This window comes from Lissotriton vulgaris, chromosome 6 (assembly GCF_964263255.1).
Source record: "Lissotriton vulgaris chromosome 6, aLisVul1.2, whole genome shotgun sequence".
Classification (NCBI taxonomy): Eukaryota; Metazoa; Chordata; class Amphibia; order Caudata; family Salamandridae; genus Lissotriton; species Lissotriton vulgaris.
In genome coordinates, this window is record NC_141694.1 from 1,644,111,137 (window position 1) to 1,644,136,553 (window position 25,417).

The following is a 25,417-nucleotide window of genomic DNA, read 5'->3' on the forward strand; positions in this document are numbered from 1 at the left end:
TGGCTCCAACCACAAAATCCTTGGGGGACAGAAGTATTTGTCCTAACAATGTTACTTAAGGAAGGACTATGCTACTTACCCTGTAAGAATCTGCTGGTTGCATCCTCTGTATACTCATGCCATGTAGCATTAGGCTCAGACATTTCAAGTTGCCTTTCTTCGAAAAAGTCTTTTGAGTCACAAGGACTTGGTGATTCGTACTCTGGTCAAAGATGTACATAGTCCCAGACTCCATTGTTCTATTGTTTTTAGCCCAGCAGGCGAAAAGTATAGAGTGTACAGAAGAAACAGTAATCATGCAAATACATAGCTGCTAAGTTTCCCATGTCCATGAGTGACTAGTTAGGCCAGTCTGTGTTTTTTATTAGAATTTTGGGACGTTTAGTCATACTTCACCTAGCATAAAAATAGGAATTCATGTCTCATAATTCTAAGAACAAAATAGGACTAACTAGTCACATATGAACTGGGAAACTTGGTAGCCATGCAAGTACAGAAGAATCATTTTAAAGTGAAATATATCTGCAACAACCACTGGCTTTTGGGGGGGATGGTGGGCAAATGTAAATCTACAGCATTACATGCAACAAACAGATTTGTGCATGGTAAGTAATATTCTTTTTGTAGTATGTGTGGCTGTAGATTCACATGGTATTCATAGACTGTAAAGTGATACTTCCCTAAGCTGTCAGTGGCTAGTAAGAGGATGGTGCCGAATTCTGAAACTGAAAAAGTTTTCGGAGGACAGTTTGACCAACTCTGGCCTGCTCCACTGCCAGGACTTCCACACAGTATTGTTGCTAAATGTGTATGGAGTGGACAGCTTGGGTGCTCTACAAATGTCCGCTATGGGTGTATTTCCCAGGAAAGCTATGGTAGAGCCCTGTTTGCAGTGGAGTGTGGCCTTGGGCTTGAAGGTAGGGCTCTTTTAGCATGTCTGGAAGCATTTGACAATCCACCTAGTAATCCCCTCGACTTTGAAATTAAGTGGTGTTTAACAGGCTGAGAGAAAATTACAAACCACTGCTGTGTTATGTGAAAGGATTTGGTCATGTATGCTAGCACTGGGGTTTCTGGTTGTCAGAGTACGCTAGATACACACTAAAAGATAACCTGTGCTCATCCCCTGGTAGCATGGCACAGAGCAGTGAGGCTTATCTAATGAGGCAATGTGTAATGTATGTGTTCAACACACACACACAGCAATACATTAAAAATAGCACAAAAAATTCTCAACATAGTGTTAGAAAAATAGATTATATTTTTAGGAGAAAAATGATATCAAAACAACAAAAATTCATTAGACCGGGGTAGATCCAAAGTTTAGGCCCATCGTGATGGAGGGCAGGCCGGCTACACGTCTCATGCAGTCCCACTGAAAAAAGTACCTTGGATGGACAAAGTGACACAGACTTGATGCGAGGAGTAGAAGAGGTGATGCATCGTCTTCGATCCCGCGGATACTAGCGATGCATTGGTTCCTATCCACTCAATCAATGATGGTTTTGTTGATGAACCCATTTATGATGCCCCCCCCCCCTTTTCTGAATCATTTTGTCCACCATAAGCGTGGAAGGGTATACTCAGATGTGAGTCCCTTGCTCATTGCACCATCAGGATTCAAGCAAGCCGGGCCGACGACGGCTGAAATGCCAGAAACCGGTCCCCGGTAGCTTGTTTCCTTCCCAGTATAAGAATTGGCTTGGTAGTTTGGTTTGCCTTGTTCCCATCATGCACTGGGACAGGAACAGACTAATTTGCATATAGCCAGGTTCTGAGCTGGGATGGTGCAGTGAGCTAAAAAACGGTGATGGATCAAGCCCTGATCTTTGGACTGGGTAAGAGTGGTCTGCTTAATTCAGACACTCTGTTCATCACCACCCCCTTTTCTGAATCATTTTGTCCACCATAAGCGTGGAAGGGTATACTCCGATGTGAGTCCCTTGCTCATTGCACCATCAGGATTCAAGCAAGCCGGGCCGACGACGGCTGAAATGCCAGAAACCGGTCCCCGGTAGCTTGTTTCCTTCCCAGTATAAGAATTGGCTTGGTAGTTTGGTTTGCCCTGTTCCCATCATGCACTGGGACAGGAACAGACTAATATGCATATAGCCAGGTTCTGAGCTGGGATGGTGCAGTGAGCTAAAAAACGGTGATGGATCAAGCCCTGATCTTTGGACTGGGTAAGAGTGGTCTGCTTAATTCAGACACTCTGTTCATCACCACCCCCTTTTCTGAACCACCCCCTTTTCTGAATCAGGCAGTGTGGCGGCAGCAAGCAGCACAGTTTGTTGAAGCAACGTCCTTTAGCAGCAGCCACATTGGCGTAGAAGGGTGATGCGTCAGTTCGGATCAGTGCCAAGTCTTCGATACTGCAGTTTTGATGGATCAGCACAGCAGAAATCACATTTCAAGGGCCCACTTGGCAGGGCAGGACTCACAAATGTCAGAGTCCAGGTGCTGCTGTAGAGTTGAAGGAAATCTTTGTTGGCCCCGAGACTTCAGAAAAAGGGGCAAGCCAGCAAGCCCATGAAGTCACTCTGGGTTCAAGTGAGATAACATACATAACAGCATAATATCTGTATTTGTAAAGCACACGTTCACCCAAGGGTATATTGGCACTGAGTTATAGATGTTTATTGCTAATCAACTCATTAGTACTCATGGGCCTAGTCTTTGATCTCAGCAGGGCAGCACAGCAAAGCAGCTCTTCCAGAGCAGCAGTCAAGCAGAGGGGCAATCCTTGTAGCACTGCAGTCTTTACTTCTGGCAGAGTTCTTCACAGGTCCGGTGGTGTACTGTCTTGGTAGGGTCAGAAGCCCAGTACTTATACTCAGTTGTGCCTTTGAAATAGGGTCACTTAAAACAGGCCCTTGAAACGCACAAGTCGCCCTTTCTTCCCAGCCCTGCTCCAGCCTATTAATAGAGGGTAATCAGCCCTTTGTGTGGCAAACAGACAATGCCTATTCAAGTGTGTCAGCTACCCGGACACTTCCTGACCAGGAAAAGGTATCAGGATGCAGATGAGTTCCCCTTCACATCCCCCCTTCCTGTGTTTATGGCTGTCTAGAGGGAATGTACAAAATGCAGCTGTCATCCACCCCTTCTGTCTGTCTGTAAAGTTGGGATTGGGTTATAGGGCTTGCTGGTCACAGCATGGTATGCAGAAATAGTGTTGGAGCTGAATTTCCCAGTTGGCAGTTATTCAGAGTTTTTGAAGTATTGGGAGGGAGACAGGAGTTTTTTTGGTATAAATCGGTCCATTATTGCCAGACATAATAAGTACACTAAGTTTTCACCTGACACTGGGCGAAACTCAAGCCCTCCCCGATACATGTTCTCTACTAGTACTCACTTACATGGCTGACCAAATGAACACCTAGCCCTAGGGCCATGCATTCATTCGGACATGCAACGTTAATGGCCTGCTGGACAGGGTCAAGTGAGGGGTTGTACTACAAGCACCCAGACAAATGTCAGCAGACTTCCTTATCCTCCAGGAGAACCACCTGTTGGGGAACAAGTGCCCTTGCTTGGCCCGAATATGTGTCTCCCAGATACTCAACGCAGGTTTCTCTTGGGGATCCAGAGAAGTGGTGATTTTAGTTCATAACCACGTACCCCTAAAGGTCACACAGGTGTGGTATGACAGAGGGAGTAGATATATAGCTCTAACAGATCTCCTATAATATAGGCCTATATCCCTGCTCAGTGTGTAAGCGCCCCCCAACCCCCATTGCTCACAATGGACTTTCTTACCAGTATAGAAGCACTGGTTGCCCAGTTACCAGAGGGACTGTGGGACTTAGGAGTTTATCCAAATGGGGTGGTCGAGTGAGGAATGGACTGGTCCAGTGGGAGTGTGACATGCAGCCTCACTCCCTTAGCGAGCTTCATCAAGGTATTGGGCTTGATGGACATCTGGAAGGCCCTACATCCCCAGGAATGGTGCTAAACGTTTTACTCAGGTACTCACAAAAGGGAAGAAGTCCTACCAAAAACCAAAAAAGTTGGGGGACTAACCAAGTTAGGCAGTATGCTGGTGACATCACAGCACAACAGCATGCCCTGTGGCATCATAGCATGTGACAAAGCATTTGGCATCACATGAAGTGACATCAGCTCTTAAGACCTCATACATATGTTTAGTGGGTTTATCATGAGCATATTTGAGAGCATCACGAGTATACACCTAAACACTCCCGATTTAGGCAGAAGACTTTTGTAAGCTGCACATAAAACAATGTTGCTTTTTGTCAGAGTAAAGCTTCCTTCACCCCAGGATTGAAAAAAGTAACCCTGCCGCCAGCCTACCCCAGCAAGCACAATATTTCATATGCAGCACATTACCATGTAGATTGTGATTGCTTTAGCTGCCTGCGCTCTCAAGAAGCGACACCGCTCTCCTATCCAAAGTATGCTTACTCTGCCCTACCCCGCTTAATGTGTCTGTGGTGCGAACCTGCACTCATTTTAGGAGAGTGGGGCTCAGTTTTCACCAACAGACCATGACCCAAAGAAAGGCAGAAATCAAAAAGAGAAGAAAGGAGAAAGAGATAGGAAAACAATGCTGAAGACAGGAAATATGTTGAAAAAAGAAACCGCAACAATAAGCAACCTTGCCAATCATCATAGGACCCTAAGAAAACGTTTAGGGCTCTGCATTTATGTTTTTACAAACTCCACACTGCTACCCCTCCTGCAAATGTCACCTCCACACTAAGCAGTAGCCATCTCTAATTTTCCTATGGTTGGCATAACTATATCTAAACCACCCTCCCATCACCAGCACAACCTGGAATCAGTCAACCAGAATTCACTCACAAAGACTGGACTATAAATTTTACAGTAATAGGTATGTATCAGCTCCACATCAAAGCAAGCATGAGCCCCTCAGTATCCAAAGATGAGAAGGACAAGTTGACAAAGGTAACAAAAGAAAAAGGCACATGTAATTCCAGTCCCAACTAGCACTTTAAAGAACACAGTGGCCTTCACAAGGAAATATTGCATGTTAGAATAGAAAAACTTCCTAAGTGGAGAAATGTAGGAACAGCGAGAGACACCACAAGCTATGGCCATTAATTAGAATTTACAATTGACTTTGTTCACTAATATGAACTTGACATATCCTAGACATGTTAAACTACCAAAAAGGTTCACTGGAGACTGCCTACTTGACCTATTGTTTACAGTTACCCTGACCTGTCGGCTCAGCTATTTACTTAACTTTACTTACTTAACTTAAGGCAAAACATCAACCATTGATGTGAAACAGGAGAAATAAAGAGATGTCCATTTAGTAGCTGAATTGCACAAAGTTGCAGAAAACCTGTGTGCAGCCCATGACATCCGTGTTCCAGGTGGTGGCCACGGAAATGATTGATGGCTGTCGCCCTGCGCAATGCTGAGCCCTGAGGGTTCTGTTTACCTGTGTGCACTGTTAAGAGCCCCATACGCTAGGAGGGTACCGTGTTGAAGTGAGAGGGCTATCGCCCTAGAGCAGCATGCAGCTGTGAAGGAGAACCAAGCCATTACCCATGGAAGAAGAACAAAGATTCAACTACCAAAAATCCAGGAGGACCAAAGGCCTGCCACTGGATTCAGGGAGGCTTATTGTGTAGGTGGAGGTTCCTCTACCATAGCATCGAGACTTCTGTTTATCGATGGGCCTTAGACATGAGCCAGGGCACTCCAAAACTCCACTTTAGCAAGAGAGGGTAAGACTGAATAATGGGCTGCCAAGCGTTAGAGGCAACTTGCTTTAACTGATATGCTCTATGGAGGAGGCACTTTGATTTTCTAAGACATATTTTTTCCAAGACTTGAACTCACCAGCTGGGCCTAAGTGGGATACCACCTTGCAAAAATGGGGAATAACCATGATCCTTTGACAGGGAAGTGGGACTCGAGAGCTGACCCAGGGAAAGCAAGTGTCCCTGCCTTAACCCCTTGCATGCTGATGACGGCCCCCATCCGTCATCCAGCACTGTGGGCGTGTGCTGATGACGGCTGGGGGCCGTCATGAACCCGCCCACTCTTAAGAAGTGCCGCACAGGCGCAGAATCACGGCCGCACGCAAGGGGTTAAGAAACCTGTGTATGTTATCTGTAAACAAAATATATGGGTGGATGTACGGGAATGTCCTAGCACTAGCCATCTAATCCCTACCCGACACACAGTAACTAACATTAGGCAGCACAATGTTTTTTTTTTTATTTGGTTTTACAAAGCCACTTAAATATATATCCTATGAGGCTATTATCTCTTTGCATGTGTGCAACAGCATACATGCAAAGAGGAAATACAGAGGAGAAATATAGATATTTCGGCTTGTTAAGCCACCCTCAGGTAGACTCATCAGTTTTTGTAAATACAGGTTCAAATCAAAATACACGGGTGGATGCTCGTTAACAACCAAGCCCCACTTGCAATGCCTACATCACACAGGGTAACAAAAGGCAGGGCCATATGCTGCATTGTATTATTATTATTTTTTTATACAAAGCCACACAAATGGGATTTTGACCCCAAAATAGGTTTTGCGTCAGTGTTGCCCCAGAAAAGCAAAGCAACTCCAAAGCAAAATTTGGGCCTCAACTTACACATTTATTTTTTTAACTCTGCCACAAAGAAATGGGCAACACAGAGACACAGGACAGTAAATCTGTTACACTTAATTGGTTGCAAAGTCTGAATTTTAAAATATCTTATAGGGTTATGGCGCCTACAGCAGAGATCTTTGTGTTCCCATTAAATCTGAGGATATAGTAATAATGGTAAGATAACTCTGGTGGTAAAGACATTTGGTGCAAAGATCTGGGTTTTGTGTAGTCATAGTTTTGACTCAAACTAGCGCACATGGTTAATGTGTCTACTGCAAAGAACATCATGTAGAATGCAGGTAACAGATTTTTATTTTGTGTAGATAGGTAAGAAGGTTACTGCTTTTAATACAGAGATCCTTTTGCTAATTGCAGTTGCGTAGAATCCTTCTAATACAGAACAGTGGGCTATGAATGGATGATATGTGACTCCTACACCTTGTAACTTCACTTTCTAATGGAACATATCCTGTACATAGATTTACAAAATTGTATGATTTATTGTTAATATACTGTATACATGCTATTTAAAGCGCTCCGACGTCCTGCATTGAGATGAATAGAGCTATAACTTTTTTTTATATATTGGTATTAAACTTGTTATTTTGTACTGGGACAGAGCAACACATCTGACATTCATACAGTGCATGCACATCTATTGTACAGGGAGTCTGAACAAAGTCAAAATCGTGCCTCTTGGAAGTACCTGTGAGGTGCTAACAATCTGTGTGATTTTCTTTCCCTTCCGCTGCCTTTACATCTAGGTGTGAAGCTACAGGCAGCTCCTCATGCTGGATACTCTAACAAAAGGAGGCCAAATCACCACATGAGTTTGGCCTTGGATATGGCCCAGTTGGAGTCTGAAATAACAAAGCTTCCTCACAGCCTGCATACTGCTCAGAATGAAAGCAGACAACTAGCAGGCACTGCTGAAGATGTCCCGGTGTCGGAAAATTACACCGTGACGAGATCATTACATTATACAGCGGGACTAAGTTATTGGCAGAGTGGACACAGTCCACTCTGTGAAAATATTGTGTGGATGCTGTCCAAATGTGTTTACCCCCGACTTGTGCCCCGTCGCACAGGAAGATCTCTCGGCTTTATTACCTACTCTTGCTTAAAACCAAGAAACCCGGGCTAGTGGGGACACACATGCACACTGGAGGACTGTCACAGCTCTCACAGGCTGAGCTGCAACTGGGGTTGGGCCCGGAAAGGGAGGGGGGTGAAGGGGCAGGTATGGAACCTGGGCGTGTGGTGTCTGCAAGACATGGGAGACGAGGGCACTCAAAACCAAGGCCCTTAAACATTGCCTGACAGAGAACACAGGATTAGTCAAATCAGCAACTATGGTCTGGGAAGCACTGAAAGCCTTGCTTCAGGTGACATTATCAGCCCGGAGGATAGACAAGAGCAGAAGTGCTGCAATTAGAGGCACGCAACTAGAATGGGAGGTGGCGGAATCACACTCAATGACAGGTCTCAAGGACTCACTACAAACAAAACGAGTCCTCCACCAGACCCTCCTGAAGGATGCGAGAACTGCATGGCTGGCCATGCAGAGCCATATCTACCGATGGGGAGACAAATGCAGCAGAACCTTCCACCAGCTCTGCTTGGCCGCCACTCGTGGAGAGACAATCACCTATGTCTTAGACCCGGAGTGGAACAAATAGAAGAACAGACTCAAGCATAGTAAACTGCATCTCATCCTATCACACAAACCTGTACTCCTCCACAGAAGCTCCAGATATGGCCGCATTGCAGGGCTTTGTGACAGACCTCTCCAAGTGGCCCCTCACATTGGAGGACAGGCAACTCATCGAAAAGGAGCTGATAGTAGAGATACAACCAGAGGCCCTGGGACAGATGCAGACAGGAAAGACACTGGGCTCCAACAGGTTCCTTGGGGAGTTTTTCAAAATGTATAAGACCCAACTTTCAGAACCGCTGTCTGCAGTCTTTGAAGAAGCACAAGAGATGGGGCAGCTCTCCCTGACCTCAAGCTAGCGAAGATTGTGGTACTCCTCAAACCTGGCTGCCCCCCGGATAGCTGCTCCTCAAACGGAGCCATCTTACTTCTAAATAAAGAAGTGAAACTATGGGCCAAGGTACTGGCCACCCGACTGCTAAAAGTCATACGTTCCCTGGTACACCCAGATCAAGTGGACTTTATGCAATAACATGCTGCCAGGCACAATCTATATGTGCCATTATAGATAATGGGGTACCCCAAAAAGTCAAGACGGACCTGGGTGCAATACGGGAATTAAACAATGGTCCGTGACCAATTTAACATGATTTGAATTAGATTGTAAACAGTCTGTGTTGTGTAGAGCACTACAACACTGATACTCAATATCCCAATGAACTTCCTCATGCATGCACTCAGTTGCTATTCATGAATACATGTATAGAGGCCACACAGAAATTAGCGCCAACAAGATCAATTTACTTTTAAACATACACATTTATTTAGTAGACTCAGCAAAGAGTTTCTTTTCATTGAAGTTTAGGTTGCACGCAAGGAAGGAAGAAAAGGGGGAGTGATGGTGGTGGGTGGTGACCGGTATAAGCATAGACACAATTTAGATATTTTTGGAGTTACTGGCAATCAAACCAGACAATAAAGACCTGTCCAATGTAAAACGTTCATTTACATGTAATCTGTACATTTTAAAATATGCAATTCATGCAACTTCCAAAAGAGTGTCGGATAGGCAGCAGGTACAGGTCTTATCAGGTGGAGAGCGTCGACGTTTCGACTCGGCTGATGCAAGGAGGGAAATTGAGACCTCAGCTGCGAGTCTTCTTTAGGACTGGATATGGCAACCTATTCCTGGTGCCAGGCCTGGCTACTCTGGTATTATGTCCAAAATTGCCCCAATGGCCCAATTCGCCAAGGGTGCAGGAATCAAGGGTGTGCAGAAACTACATACACCAATTTCTGAGAGCATCCGTTAATGGAGTGGTTTTAACTTCCTTATTTGCGGGAAAACTCTGGCAATCCATGTTGCTCCTGACAGGGAAAGACAGGGAAAGGCAAGAAATGCGGAACAGGCTGCGCCAGTAAAAAAGCCCGTACGCACGTCTTCTCGGGGGCTTTTTTACCGGCGCGGCCGGTTCTGCATTCCTTGTTTCCTTGTTGCTCCTGGCTTGTGTCTGAAGTGTCGAGAAGTTAAAGTCATACTTGTGGGGTAGATCTTTTGCTCTCAAGACCGACCATCGTCTTAGTTAATATCTTGTCTGGGAAAAACATAAAATGCACTACTGCTCGCTTAGCCATGTTGTCTACTAAACTCTTAGAATACACATTCAGTGTAGAATACATTCCAGGGGGAAGGAATAGCAGAACGGACAGTTTATCTAGGCTCCTCATTTCTGACACAGAGGAGCAAACCTGGGAGACTGAGGTAGAGGAATGTTTTGCAGCATCCATCAGCCAAGACTGCTTGTCCTTCGCAGAGGAAGACTGGGTGACGGAAGTAGATAAGGATGCTGTGCTTAAAGAAGTTGAATTACTGATCAAGAAAGGCTGGCCAAAAGAGAAGTGCCTTTCCCCTGATCTACAGATGTTCTGTAACGTCAGCAATGAGATTTCGGTTGAGGGTGGAAAAGTGGTCAGAGGCGACAAACTTGTACCCCCTATGTGTTAGAGAGTAAATTGTCTTGGCTGCTCATTCAGGCCACCTTGGTGCAACCATCACCAAAAGGAAGGTCAGAACTGACTTCTGGTGGCTCAAGATGGACACCCAGATTGACAAATTAGTAAAACAATGTGCACGATGTAATGCTAGTGGCAAGGTTTTGGTCCTTGAAGGTGTTGTTGAATCTACAGTGTCTCCTCCCGGAGGAGCCTGGCAAAGGCTGGGGATGGACTTTCTTGGGCCTTTCCATGTTCTCCCCTCTAACTCGAGATACTTCCTAGTCCTCGTGGATCATTTATCCAGGTGGTTTGAGGTTGAGCCCATCAGAATCCCAAATTCTAAGAGTGTCATCAACTGCCTGAAAAAGATTTTCCTCAGGGAAGGCTAGGGGGCCTAAGGAGATTCTTACAGACAATGGTGTCCGATTCGTCTCACAGGAGATTAATTAGTTTCTGCGCTCCTGTGGCATCAAGCACACCAAAACCCCCCTTTACCACAGTCAAAGCAATGGCAAGGCGGAGAGATTCAATAGAGTTGTGATAGTGTGTCCAGGCAGATTTCAGATCCAGGTCTTGTTTTTTCCAAGCTGTGAAAGATCTAGTTTGGTCATACCGCACCTCGCCTCATGTCGCCACCAATTTCAGTCCTTTTGAACTTATGAGGGGGAGAAAAGCATCCTCACAAGTTTAACCTTTTTGGATGGTGAAGTCCTCCCACCAAGGTTGTGACATGAAGTGTATGTGGGTGTCTGCCAATAAAAAAAAAAATCAACTGAGGCATGTTTTAAGAATCATGAACCTACCGTCAGGAAGGAAACCCACAGACTCTGTGTCGGAGACTGGGTTACAGTAAGAAAACGTTGTCTCAGTCAGAAAAAGGTCTCTCTAGGTTTTTGGATTCTCAGCAGATTGTAGGGGTCTGCAAGAATGCTGCAAAGGTATCTAATGGAAACTGGTGGAGCACCTCTCGTGTTGCCAGGAAGAGCACCAGGGTCCATGCTAGACCAAGCAAATTACGAAATTATGTGTAGACTCCTATGCTTGTTCATCACATTGCTTCTTTGTTTCTATACCCTTCCCTTTTCCATTCTGTACCCCTTTCCGTTGTTTTAGAACTATCTTGTCAAAAGGGGGGAGGTGTGGCGAAGTAATGCTGGCAGAGCTCAGCCAGAACCTAGTGATGTCACCTGGAGTGTTGGCAAGCACCCTGCTCGGAGTGTTCTCTCAGTGGCAGTTACTGCTTAGGCCTTGGCTGTGCCCGCTGGGACGGCTCTCTGTACCCCTACAATAAATACTTCTTCTGGAAACCTACTACTGTGTCCACTCTACTTCTTCTCAATATACCACACAACTTGCACAAGGTCTTAATTTTGACAACTGGGAATACGCATTATTTTGCTGGCCAAGTAGAATTTTGGCCACAAGTTCCTCAAGGGCGTCCAACTACTATACAAAGACCTACAGGCACACGTGTGACCATCTTAAAGTCATTTCCAGGGTGTAGAGGAAGGGGAAAGGGCTGTCCTCTGTGATCCCTACTCTTTACCATTGCAATCGAACTGCTGGCAACGTCAATAAGAGTAGACACTCTAGTCAGGAGACTGGAGTGAAATCCAGGGAAAGCAGATAGGATATCGTATTACGCAGATGATATTCTCATTTTGTTAGATTAACCACAAGAGACCAGACCTAGAGCCCTCCAAATTCTTGGCAACTTTTTCTGACCTCGTGATTAACAAGACCAATTCCTCAGTTTACCCCATATACTGCCTTAATGCAGCTCTAAAGTGGGCGGGAAGTTGGCAAACACTCACCTTAGGCTTTCAATATTTGAGTGTCTATGTGATGGATGACCAGCAGAGACCATAGAACAGAAACACACAACCCCAACTAGATCACCTCAAGCGCAACCTGGAGTTCTGGGAGACCCTCCCACTGTCACTCCTGGGTAGATCAGCAATTTACAAAAGGGTACTTCTGCCCCTACTTCTACATCAACTCCAAAACTACTGATTTACCCAACACATATTTCTTCAGGAAACTAGACGTGATGCTGTGCGCATTCTTATGGCACCACCAACCACTGCGGGTAGCCATATCTAACCGCAACAAATCTCCTTATGAATGTGGGATAGCACACCAGACCTTGGATACTATTACAGAGCCTCATTTATTGATCATTAACAAATGGTGGTCTGGCTCCCTGGGGTAACCAGCTTTCACATTCAAAAAGTGGGCCATGGAGTGTGCCACTACAGCTTCTGTACACGGGGCTCCCAACTGTAGTCTCTCTCCCTTCAGCTTCTAAGATTGTGCTCCAGGTCTGGAAGGACGCAAAAGGTGCTTTAGAATTGCAGGGGCAACTGACTGGGAAGACATTTCTGTAGTCTGGGACCATACTGAGAAAAGTAGCTGCGCTGCAGGATTTTTGGCCCTGGGACATCATAGGCATTTCCAAACTGGGCAATGTCCTGTCTGGAACTGCAATGAGGCCCTTATCGGACACCTAGTTCCTCCCTCCGAAAGGCGACCATCGCAGTTCTGACTCATTCAGCTAAAATACCCACACAGAGTGTATTAGGGACAGGCTATGGAAAATGGGAGCGATTGGCACACTGAACTGCCTGAGATTTGGTACACAGAGAGGTGACTGGTTACATAGTGTTTGGTCCTTTGGGCGATTGGTGCCCTTTTGGGAGGGAGTGCTTGCATGCACGGTGTGGGTTTTGGGCTTGGTCCAAAGCGCTCAAGATTAGCCCTACCGCATGTGAATGTTGAACTGGACTATAACAGACACCAAGCAACACTACTCTGGATGGGTTTAGTAGTCGCAAAGAGATATAGCCAAATAGCCTAACACATTTAAAAATGCTGACCCCCCTTTAGAGGGCTGGAAGAGAGGTCTGTACTGCAGCATGAGTTTGGAGATTCCAATTTATGCAGCATGAAGTTGCCCATAGAAGCATGGTAAAATATGATCAGACGAGCCTATTTAGGGGCATCTTCTTAGACCATGGGGGTAGGCAACCCAAAACCTTGGGCAACGAAGTCAGAACTTAGAGTGGAAAGACTCATGAATAAAGTGAGTAGAGGAGACATAGGAAGGGAATATCAAACGTGTTGATGGCAACAATGGCCAATTCCTGTGGATAGTCTCATGTAGTGACGTCATAATATTGGACTTCATGTACACCACTGTCTTGAGCATTGATAAGTCTGGTACAAAAATAAAAAAATGTGTTAAAAACATTTTGAATATTTCAGGGCAATAGAACAGGTAACAAACACTTTGCAAGCTATCTAAAAAATAAAAGAAAAATGTGCCATTCTTCAGACAGCACAACGGCTGACTTGTCAGAACCAACAATAGATTGCCTATTGGTTTATGCAGTGCTTTGAAACAAAGACAGCTAGACTCCTTCATGGTCAACATTGATATCTTCCTATGAAAACCTACTTCACACTTATTCTTTTGTAAAGATGTATACCCACTTTGGCAAGCCATGTATGACCAAGAAAATATTTTGATTTGCGTTGTACTGCAAATCAAAATTCCCCCTCAATTATGCCAATAGAATGCTAATCATGAGGCAAAGGTTTTGTTAACTGCTCTTTCATGCCATCGATCCAGAAATGCTGGGACAACAATAAGGGTTATGTGTCTTGTGCCTCAACCATGTACTTCCTCAGTTAACTTGGCTAAAAGTAGAGACGTCTCAGGAGAGCAGTCATGCATTCTAGGGTGAGGTTGTGAACATCCAGAGGGAAGTTCAAGTTGCTTTAAACAAGGAGAAAGGTAGGGCCAACCCTTGGCAATCTTTTGAGGGCCCCTCCTCTCACCAGGTTTCCTCTGTCCTTCACAGAATCCTGAACAATTAGGGATGTTAGCAGGCAGCTGGCTCTCACTTGCTTCAGCTCTAGGTTCAACTGTGAGCATGGGACTGTATCTATCAGAGAGAGGAAGCAAGAGGGGGATATAGTAGAGGTGGGTAAGATGCTGGCTCCCGCATTCTAAAGGATATCTCTGAATGCCACCTATGTATAGTCGTTACTATCCTACTCCGCCTGATTAATTTTCTCACACATTTCCTTCATCCAAGCAAGGTCTGGTGAGATAACTGTTTCAGAAAATACCACTCCATCCAAAAGTCGTGTTATTTTTCTTTTATCTTTGCCCGCGCATGGCTGCTCATTGCTGTCGCTCTAAATGCCCTCAATATATCTCTTTCATTCCCTTCAAGAAGGCATGTAAACTGTTACATAAAGTGTACTAAAATGAAAATAATTAATCTGCAACAGCAGTGTTTCTTCGGGAAATACAGTAAACCAGTCCAAATCTGGGTTAGACAGGGCGCAATTTTATTAAGACGGAAAATGTCTGGTTAGGTTATCCGGAATAGTGGATCAATGAAATGTTAAATCTTGAATTCATGTGCAAGTTTGCAGTAAGGTCTGTCCAATGCACAAGTGCTGGGCGCTGACCATAAGAGTGGTTTCAGGGTTTTCTTATTTTTTCTGGTATTCTTTGATCACACTTGAATAAGCTGATGGGGAAAAAATCATCTTCGAGTGAAATACAAATAAGGTTAACAAACGGTATTTACTCAAGATCAAAAAAATGATCCCTTCTAATTGAATAGATGTTTTGTGTATGGAATCAATTGTGGATGTAATTACCTTCGTGAAATACCAATAAAAAAAACTAAGAATTAGTGCACTGTTTGTATGAATGTACTTACCCCTATTAAAGAACAGTAGTTGAGTTATCAAGACTTGGAAAATTGTGTATTGTTGTTTGCAGTAAGTAGTTGAAAGCTTGAGTCTCTTGAAAGTTTCCAGGTAAAATTAACAAGGCAAACAGGGCAGAGCTCTCCAACACCATAAGAATAGACTGTAAGAACATCTACTCTTAACTGGCAGAGGCTGTGCTCCTCCTAATTGCTATAGGACTTAACAGAAACACACATTAATGAAATACTAGCTAATACTAATTACTTAGTTTAACTCCAGAATAGTGAAAATTGTTACCTTCTAGTATCGTGTCTGGTACATCTGCTTGATATCGAGGTCCCACTCTAATTTCCCCCTTGTCAGCTAAAAGAGTTTTCAGTGAGGGATCGTACACCAACGAATAAAAAAATGTATCCTGAATCACAAAGAAAATATTGATGCATAAATACAAACAGTATACTTTTATCAGTGTTTACATAATATACGTATATTGGTGTTTATTGCAACGTTCTTTTTAAAACGCTCTACAATCACAAATTAAATCACAAATTAATAAAAATAAGTAGTGAAAAACAGAAATAGGCGACTGGGTTATCATCTGTGACACTACAGGAGGTGGAGACCGCTTTGTGTGAGGACAGACAGCCCTATTGATTCTAAAGCAACCTAGATGGCAGGCTGCGACTCCTCTTCTCATCAAGCTGCATTGGCTTCCAGTCATACAACGCTGCTATTTTAAAGCAGGCTGTATGGTCTTCAAGTCATTACATGGCAAAAGCCCTAAATTTATCAATCAACTGATCACCAGACACGTCCCCTCCCGTAACCTCCGCTCACTCCATCTAGCCCTGCTCCAGACCCCCCCCTTTAAACTCAAACGCTCTGGTGGACGTAGATTTGCAACCCTTGCCCACTGTCTATGGAACACCTTTCCCCTGGAGATCCGATCTTGCCAAGACCTTCTACCTTTTCGGAAAGCTCTGAAGACCTGGCTCTTTAGACACGCTTTTTAATCCACCTCCTCCTCCACCTTGGGTTGTGTTACTGTCAATTTTGGCGCCAAGAAACTAATCAGTGTTAGCGCGCTCTATAAGTGACTTAATAACATAACATAACATAACATATTGATGTATCAGTGATAACTCCTCGCACCACTCTAGCTCAGGTAGGCCCATCAGCCTAGTGATGGCCCATCAGGATATGCAAGGCACACTTTAGCACTCTCTGTGTGACTGTCTAGAGTGAATGCATGAGAGCCCAAGTATCTGCCAACCCAGACATGGATTGTACATACAGGCAGAGACACAGAATAGTTAAGCAAGCAATTGACAACTTTCTAAAAGTGGCATATTCTTGCCAAAATCAGCAGTATTCCACCATTAGGACATGTAAAACACACCAGAACATGTCCTACCTTTTAAATACACTGCACACTGTCCATGGGGCTGCAGTGGGCCTACGTTTGGGGCAACGTACGTGTAGTAAAAGGGAAGGATTGGGCTTGGCAAGCGGGTGCACTTGCCAGGTCAAAATGGCAGTTTAAAACTGCAAACACTGACACTGCAGTGGTAGGTCTGAGACATGTTTGCGGGACTACTTATGGCATAATCAGTGCTGCAGGCCCAACAGTAGCATTTAGTTTACAGGGCACCTGTGGGTCACTTACTGTAGACTTTTTAGTAAATCAAACATGCCAATTATGGATAAATCAATCAACAATACAATTTAGACCGAGAGCATATGCACTTTAGTACTGGTTTGCAGTGGTAAAGTGCCTGGAGTCCTAAAATCACCAAAAACAGGTCAGAAAAAAATGGAGGAAGAGGGCAGAACGTTTGGGAATAACCCTGCAAAAGGGGCTAGGTCAAAGAATCTCCAAGGACTTGCTGCCTTGCCTCCTGTTTTCTGAATTCTCAGTGACACAAAGGACTTCCTGCATTTCTACTATGGCTGCTGGGCTCTGCATTCTGTGAGTTCTACCCTTGCCTGAGGTGCCCCCTCCAACATTTGGGTTTATGAAGTGGGTTCTGCGGCTGTGTTGCTACACAATCGATGCAGTGACGACTTTGTGCAGATTAAAACAGACGCATTGCCCTTTGATGCAGACGCAGGAGACGATCGACAACATCTACACAACGGACTGCCCAGCTTGATATCGCCGCAGTGCCTGCATCGCAAAGGGGTTTCACTCAAAAGCTTCCATCAATGGCACGGATCAGCGGTCACTTCCAGGCACGGATCAGCGGTCACTTTCAACCATGGATCGATGTGGCGCCTCCTTGACGGTGACATTTTGCTTAATCCAAAGTACTTTGTTAGCAGGACCTATCTGATTCCTGTGACTAGCCTGCCCTCTATCGCTGTTAGCCTAGACTTTGAATTGTTGCCGGTCTAGCGCGGCCTTAAGTAACCTATTTGCGCTATTGACTTCTAAGCACCATTTTTGCCATTACTCTTTCAAAATTCATATCTCGACTGATTGGAATTTCCTCGCTTTGATCTTGTTTTACTTAGATCAATATTTTCGGTTTTTCTAAATCTGCGTGGAGTCTTCTCGAGGTGTATTCATTGTGCTACTGTGTGTGTGTGTGTGTGTGTGTGCTTTGCACAAATGCTTGACACATTGCCCGTTCATATAACCCTGCTCTGTGCCAAGCTACCAGAGGGTGATCACAGGTTCTCTTTTAGTATATATCTAGCTTACCCTAACTAGAGTGGTTGCTCTAGACAGGCCTGTGTGCAATTCCCATTTCTAACAATAATCATCTATAAACATGTTGGAATAGTGTTTCTCGATAATTTAAAATTTACAGTGCAAAAGACAAGTTGGTGCAATTCAGGCAAGTCATACATCCCTGGTCTCTATTTTTGGTAAGCCTAGGGTCAACAGGTTGCCCATTGTGCTGGGCTGAGCAACCCAGTGACAGATACTGCAGACATCCTCATGCCTAATATTTGTAAAAAAAATAATGCCTAAAGAGCAGTTAACATATCCATGTTTTTAGATATTAATTGGCTGTGTGGTATGCTCACCCCACATATGTAGGATAACACTTATCAAGGGGACTGTGGCATTGAAGATTGGTAAGACTCATCACCGTCATTAGTGTAACAATATGGGGCAACTGTATTTTTATTAACAATATGTGATATTTGTGAGCAATGTAGTTACGGATTCAAGTAAGTCACACCTTCTGGTATTGGTATAGAAATATCTGGGGTTTGTTGATTTTCCCAGATCCAGAAGGCTGGTTTGGTGGTAGCCCAGTAGTGGAAATACTGCTGCCCTTCTCTAAGGAAACCAGGGACTGGAAACCTGGAGACCTGCCTTCATAAAAGAGGCCTGCCAGGCAAGGTTCAGTGGAGTGGGCCCAAAAGCTCCCTCAATGAGAGAAAATTCTGGGTCACCTAGACATAGGGTTGAGTTTGCGCTATTTAAAATTACAATAAAACGCATTGCATATCCAGATGGGAAGAGAGGCCATCACACTCTGTACTGTGTGATGGCCAACTAAAATGTTCTCAGAGTGAAATCGCCGGAAAGAGAACTAAACGAACAAGAGAAAGAATGTCAGAAACGGACCAATAAGAAGCCAGCAATGCTGAATGCTGCAGCACAGCCAATGGCAATGGAGGAGTTGCCAAAGCCCCACAGAGAGCTACAACAGGTCATTACTATTGCTCGACTTAAGAAGGAAAAAACATTGCTTTCTAGAAATACACAACTTGAGTTCCTTTTGAAATTGCAGTTTACGAGCACTGTATATTTCAAGATTGGTTACTTATTTTTATTAAGCATAACAATGGTAATATCTTACCTCTCTATCGAGGTATGATAAGACTGATTCCGTCTCATTCAGAAGAGCAACACTGCATTTCCCCCTATAAACATGAAAATAAGTTACATTAAGAAAGTGTTTGTAAGACTTTGATTATGAAGACAAAAAAGAACTGAAAAAACCTGGAAAAAAAAAGAACACATTTCAGCTAAGAGGCACCACATAACTCCTTCCTTCTGGAAATAATATGAGCTGAGACTAACATGGCAATTAATTATTGACACTTCATAGCCACAACAAAAAGGCCATTATTGTTTGACAAAATCCAGGGAAGCCACTACGGACAAGGTCTATTGATCCAGTGAAAAGTAAAAGACTGCCTCAAATCTGATCACTCCCAGTTCAATCGTTCTCATTCTAGTCCTTGGAGAACATGAGGTGTGAGCGGTTTAAAAGGCAGGCTCTCCATTCCACAACTACTCACAAAGGAAATTAGGCTCTTCTTTGGCAGGCCTCTACCGGGAGACTCCATAAAACTAAACTTCTATGTGGACTACCAAAGCGCACTTGTTCAAATTTAAAGCAAGACATTAAGAAACACGGGGTCTACCATAAGGATTGTCAGGAAGACCATTTAATTGTTAAATAATCACAGCAATACTTCCTCATCATCATCTTCACATATAAATCCTAAAGAATGAGTTACTTAACTTTGGTTATACCTTTTCTGGTAGGTAACTATCCACAGATTCCTCACCTCATGACTTTGCCCAGGCGTCAGACTAGATCCGTAAACTTATGTAGCAATTCCCTTGCACGTCGTAAGGTGGTACTATACAGCACAAAGTCAGATCTCTCCTGCCCCATATGTGACTTTGGGCCCACATGCATGCGCCACCTCCACACGCTCATGTAAGTTTTTCAGATCTCTGTCCATGCTGTTAGACACAGTGCTGTGGAAATTAGATTGGACAGTGTGCTGATCGCTATATTAGGCATCTATTTATGGGACTGTTTGACACATTTCCACAGAACAGGGATGTGGGAGGGTCGGTGAAGAATCTGGGGTTAGACAGTCTCTACCAAAAAAGGCATTATCGAAGGTAAGTAACTTGTAATTCTGATAGAGACCTTTACTGCAGATTCTGCATCTTCTGAATAGATCCCAAAGCAGTACACCTTCTCCGGTGATAGGTCTGTGAAATGGCTCAGACCAAGAAATCCAGCAGGAAACATTTGGCGAAGTGCCCATTCTGGATGTTCAGGGCAGTAATGCTCAGTGAACATGTCGCAGCGTGGCAAATGTCCAAGACTGGCACACCAACGCAGTGGCAGCAATCTTCGCTCAGGTGGATTGAGAGTGCATGCATTTTGTGGGTTGTTTCTTGGCCAGCCTATAGCAGATCTTGATGCATAACACAATCCATTTAGAAATTGTTCTCTTCTTTACCACTCTGCTTTTCTTAGCATTCGAGAAACCGAAAAACTGTTGGTCATTCTGTCCGTAGTTTCTGGTTCAGTCTATACAGAAGCAAATTTTTTAATTTCAGATTAGGGTCTGCATGACTACTTGGGGCCTGTGCCAGGAAAACCCTTTGGGGTATCAGTGCGCTTTATAATACGCAAATAAAATAACTGCCCTCTTAGGGTCAAGGCGGTGGAGACGCTCTTTCTCCTTTGAGAGACTGGACGATGCATATAAGCTAGCAAGGTGATGGATTGATCTATGTGGAAGGGTGTGAATACCCAGGGCAGGAATGCAGATTTTGTCCTTAGCACTAATTTGTCTGGGAAAAAAAAGAGGTATATGGTGTAATTACTGACAAAGCCTGGAGTTCACTCACTTGCCTAGCTGATTTAATGGCAATGAAAAAAGCAGTCTTAGTAGTTAGGAGACGAAGTGCACAACTGTGAATAATAGGGTCGCTGGAGTGCAACTCAAACAGCTGAGTATCAAATGAACACCAACTGCGGCATCACAAACAGTGGTGGCACCATGTGAATCAGCCCTTGAATGAAAAGCATCACAACAGGTAACTTGAGAAAAGATGGCTGATCAGGTAAATATAAGAAGGTCAAACTGACAGAAAGGTAATATTTAACTGTTGCCACAGCAGGGGGGGGGGGGGGGGGGGGGGGGGTTGGGGGGGCACAAAAGGGGGTGGTGATGGACGGAGCATCTGAATCGATCAAACACTCACACCCAGTCAAAAGATCTGGGTTTAATCCATCACCGTTCTTTAGCCCACACTGCCACCCCAGTTCAGATGTGGCTATATGCAAATCAGTCTGACCCTGTGCCTCATGGGAACAGTCCAGCCCGAACTGCCAATCCAGGTCTTCCCTGGACCGGAAACAAGCTTCCGAGGACCGGTTTCTGGCATTCCAGCCGTCTTCAGCCCGGTTTGCTTGAATCCGGTGGCAAAGTGAGCAAGGGACTCATGTCTGAGCATACCCTGTCACACTTATGGCGGCCAAAAGCGGTACAAAAGGGGGTGGTGATGGACGGAGCATCTGAATCAATCAAACACTCACACTCAGTCAAAAGATCTGGGTTTAATCCATCACCGTTCTTTAGCCCACTCTTCCACCCCAGTTCAGACGTGGCTATATGCAACAATGTCACAACCGTTCAATGGAGTAAGGAGCCTGCCTCTGATCGAAAAGAGGTCAAAAAGCTACCACTACAGGTCTTTTGTAGTTTCCTTCGACAAGTGTATGGACTCTGACAAGTCCCCTTGGTGTTGAGCCCACATGTGTCACCTGTCACGGTCAACAGGAAGCATGCAGGAGGCCAAGAATTTAAGACCACTCACAGCTGATTTCACAGAGACCCAGGGAAACAGTTGAAACGTATGGACCATAGCCTTAATGTCCTTGACTCATTGAGGAGGAGGGATGGCCCAGAAAAGCACAGTATCCAGAATGGCTCTAATGAAAGGAAGCCGTTTTGAAGGAGTCAGCTGAGACTTATGGAAAAGCCCAATAGCCGCAACAGTGTGGTTGTCATCAGGAGGTGGTTTACGGCTGCCTGGGTAGAGTCCACCTCCAGTAGTGAATATGGGAAGATGGTATTCTCAAACTCCGCTGGTGGGATGCACCAGCTACCATTATCTTTGTGAACATCTGAGGTACCCTGCTGAGATGGTGTGTGCCAAAGGACAAATGAAAGCGTTTTTGAGGCAGCAGAAGGAGGGGTGCTGGGGTTTGTCTAGTACTTGCCTATGGGGACCTGTATGCTGCTGGTCTGCTCCCTGGCCTCTACCCTGAAATGACTGGGAGGCATCTTAGTTCTGAGGCACAAATTGATCCTGCCTCTCCGGATATTCCCTATCAAAGCTTCATAAGGGATGTTGCTAGGGGAACTGCTGAGCAAGCAGAGCTAGGCCCACAGAGAGGTAGGTGGTTTTGCTCTCTTCAATGTCTCTAAGCTAAGTCAGTCCTTACCCCAGACAATTTTGAGCCATCAAAGGGCATGCCCATGAGGGACTTCTAAAGAACTGATGAAAAGGGGGGCGTGGCTTGGCGGGCGAAGATGGCGGTCGCAGCCTTGTAGAGCTCCCGCCGGCCCGGACTTAATCCGTTCATTTATCCTGGCCCCCGAGCCCGCTGTTGATACCCAGTGGCTGGCACTGATCTGGTGAAGTCTCCTGTCTGCTCCGGTGTCTCGATTCTGCATTTCTCCCCTTCCTGTGCTCGGTGGGAGGCGACGGCAACGTGCGGCCTGGTGACCAGCCGGAGACCGGGGTCCTCGAGTTTCGAGACGCCTGGTGGCAGTCGCGGACTGGCGGGTGGAGGTGGCATCCTCTGCGCCGCTCTGGACTCAGCTCTACTGCTACGGTCGCCTGTGGACCACGACAACGCCACTCGTTCCTGCGCCTTGGGCGAACAATTTTCCCCTTCGTGACCGGACAGAGGCGACGGCACCGTGAGGCCTTGTAACCGGCTGGAGACCGGGGTCCCCGAGTTTCGGGTCGCCCGGTGGCGGTCTCGCGGGTGGTGGTGGCATCCGCTGCTCCACTCTTGGCTCGGCTCTACAGCTACAGCTGCCTGCAGACCACAGCGACGCAACTCCTTCCTGCGCCTTGGACAGACGCTCGTGGCGACGAGCGTGGAGGAGGCCTGTCCCGCCTTGGTGAAGCCGGGACCTCGATTTTCGCGACCTCGGGCCTGTGCCGGTCTGCCCCCTTCCTCCTTTGAGACTCCGATACCGACGTCCCATCCAGCATTTGTGGCAGTACCCAAGGGTTCCTGAGCCTTGTCGGGAGTGGTCCCCGCCCTGCCCAGTGTGCGCCATGACCAGGGATAGAGGAGGTGGCCCGCCTAAACATGGCCCTATCGATAAGTTCACAGGGCCTAGTGGTGGCTCTGGGGCGGCCGGTGGCGGCGGTGGCCCCGGACCGGATAATGCAGCGATACTGGCGGCCATCACCCAATCCCGGGACACGCTTGATGCCAAAATTGGGGCGGTAGGAGCGGATGTTACGCTGCTACACCAAGACCTCCGCAACGCGGTGGAGAGGATCGCCGGGGCTGAATCCCGCATCACAGTGACCGAAGCGGACATTGGTGCCCTGAAGAAGAGGTTGGCGGAGGTGGAGGGTGTCCAGAAGACACTGGCGGCCCGGGTGGAGGACGCCGAAGGGCGCGCGCGGAGGAACAACCTCCGCTTCATAGGCTTTCCGGAGCAGTGCGAGAAGGACGACATGGAGCGGTTCTTGACCCAGTGGCTGGAGAGGCGGCTCCCCGAAGGGACACTGTCCGCGTGCTTTGTTATTGAGAGAGCTCACAGGGCCCTGACCCAGCGGCCACCGGAGGGTGAGCGCCCTAGGCCAGTCATCGCCCGGCTGCTGAACTATCATGACCGCGATGTTATCCTGCGGGAGGCGAGAAACAAAGGCTCGCTCACCTTCGAGAATCATACCATCATGATCTTTTCTGACTACACGAAGATGGTGCAGCAGCAGAGACAATCCTTTGTGGCCGCTAAGGCCAAGCTGAGGGGCCTGAAGCTCCAATACTCTCTCCTGTATCCGGCCCGCCTGCGAGTGGTGTACCAGTCCCGGACGCATTTCTTTGATTCACCCGAGGAGGTATTCCGCTGGACCGACGAAGCAGTGCGACTCAGACCGCATGCCCAGCCGGGGCTGGACCCAGGCAGGTCCCAGGGATCGTCGCCGGATCGGACAGATCGCCCGAACAGGAAGGGCCGCCATCGGAGGTCTCGCTCTAAGAAGAGGTCGGCCTCCGCCAGTGCATCGCAGACGGGTGGTGCCAGGGACTCGGAGCACTCCGATACCGGCAGCTGAACATTGCTGGGACTGGATCTTATTTGCTGAGTACTGATTTGCCCCGCATGGACTGGTGAGACTGTTCTGTTATGACTTCCGTATGCCAGTCAGTTCTCATATGAGGACTCCTGTTACTTTTCATGGGGACGCAGTGGGACTCGGGGGGCACCTTTTGTGGGCCTCAGACCCTCACGGTTGTGAGTTGTGTTGGGGGGGTGGTGAGTGTGTCTTGGTTGGGATGTTGGGATCCATTGGTATGGCGGGCCCTGGGTTCTCTGTTCTGGACCCGGGTCTCTCCATGCCGTGACAGATACTTCAATGTTCTTTGAGGTATTGGGGTGCGGGGTGAGGGGGGTAGTTCTTTTGTTGCTGAGGTTTGGGGGGGTCTGGATCAGGGAGGGGTTGCTGTGTGTTCGGGCTGGGAGGGTGGGACCGCACGTGTATGTGGCTTTTGATTTTGTTGCTTTGTGGGGTGCGCCAGGGTGGGACGGAGGGCCGGGTACTGGATCCTGTGTTGATAATGGCTGATACTGTGACTATGTCTCCTCAAAAGACCCTGCGTGTTGTGACGTGGAATGTGAGGGGTATCCTGGATAAAATCAAGCGTGGGGCTGTGCTGCGTTGGGGGAAGAGAGAGATGGTGGATGTGCTCCTGCTTCAAGAGACCCACATGCTGGGCTCCAAGGCCCTTAGCCTCCAGAGGTTTGGCTTTCAACAAGTATATCACGCGGGCTTCACGAGGGGCTCGCGGGGGGTGGCAATATTGGTACACCGCAGGGTGGCTTATGTACATGAGAAACAATGGATTGATCCCCAGGGCCAGTATATTTTCATCAAGGGCCTGTTAGGTACCGAACATGTAGTTTTTGGTAGTGTGTACGCCCCCCCCCCCCCTGCAGTGGGCCTTGTCTGAGCAGCTCTTTGCGCTGTGGGATGAGATTCCGGAGGCACTGACCATGGTGGGGAGCGATTGGAACGAGGTTATGGATGTGGGCCTGGATCGCCTGAGGCGGGTGCCTGTTGTGTTGGATCCCCCCCCCTGCTGCTGCTCCCACCAAACTGTGTGCGACTGAGTGGCCTAGGCTGGGTTGATGTGTGGCGACACTTTCATCCTGCTGTGCGTGAATTCACTTATGTGTCGGCGGTACATGGGTCCTTCTCGAGACTAGATTATCTGTTTGTACCGGGTGCCTGTCTGAGTCGAGTCAGAGATGCCGCGATACTCCTCAGAGGCCTCTCCGATCATTCCCCTGTCCTAGCTACCATGACCCTCCCCTCCAAGCGACAGCCATTTCGTTGGCGGATGTCGTCTTGGCAGCTGCAGCGGCCTGAGTACGTGCGTCACCTGCGCGAGGCGATTGA

At 46.6% G+C, this 25,417-nt stretch overlaps 1 protein-coding gene across 2 annotated transcripts in view; it reads right to left on the minus strand.

Annotated features, from left to right (window-relative positions):
* Positions 1 to 25,417, minus strand: part of LOC147709244 (metastasis-associated protein MTA3-like) — a 790,513-nt gene that overhangs the window by 579,450 nt on the left and 185,646 nt on the right. For both annotated transcript variants that reach the window (XM_086927807.1, XM_086927806.1), the window contains exons 5-6: positions 18,804 to 18,867; positions 15,283 to 15,400 (exon numbers count right to left, since the gene is read on the minus strand). In XM_086927807.1, coding sequence (XP_086783933.1) covers positions 15,283 to 15,400; positions 18,804 to 18,867 — 182 coding nt within the window. The remainder of the gene's footprint in view (positions 1 to 15,282; positions 15,401 to 18,803; positions 18,868 to 25,417) is intronic.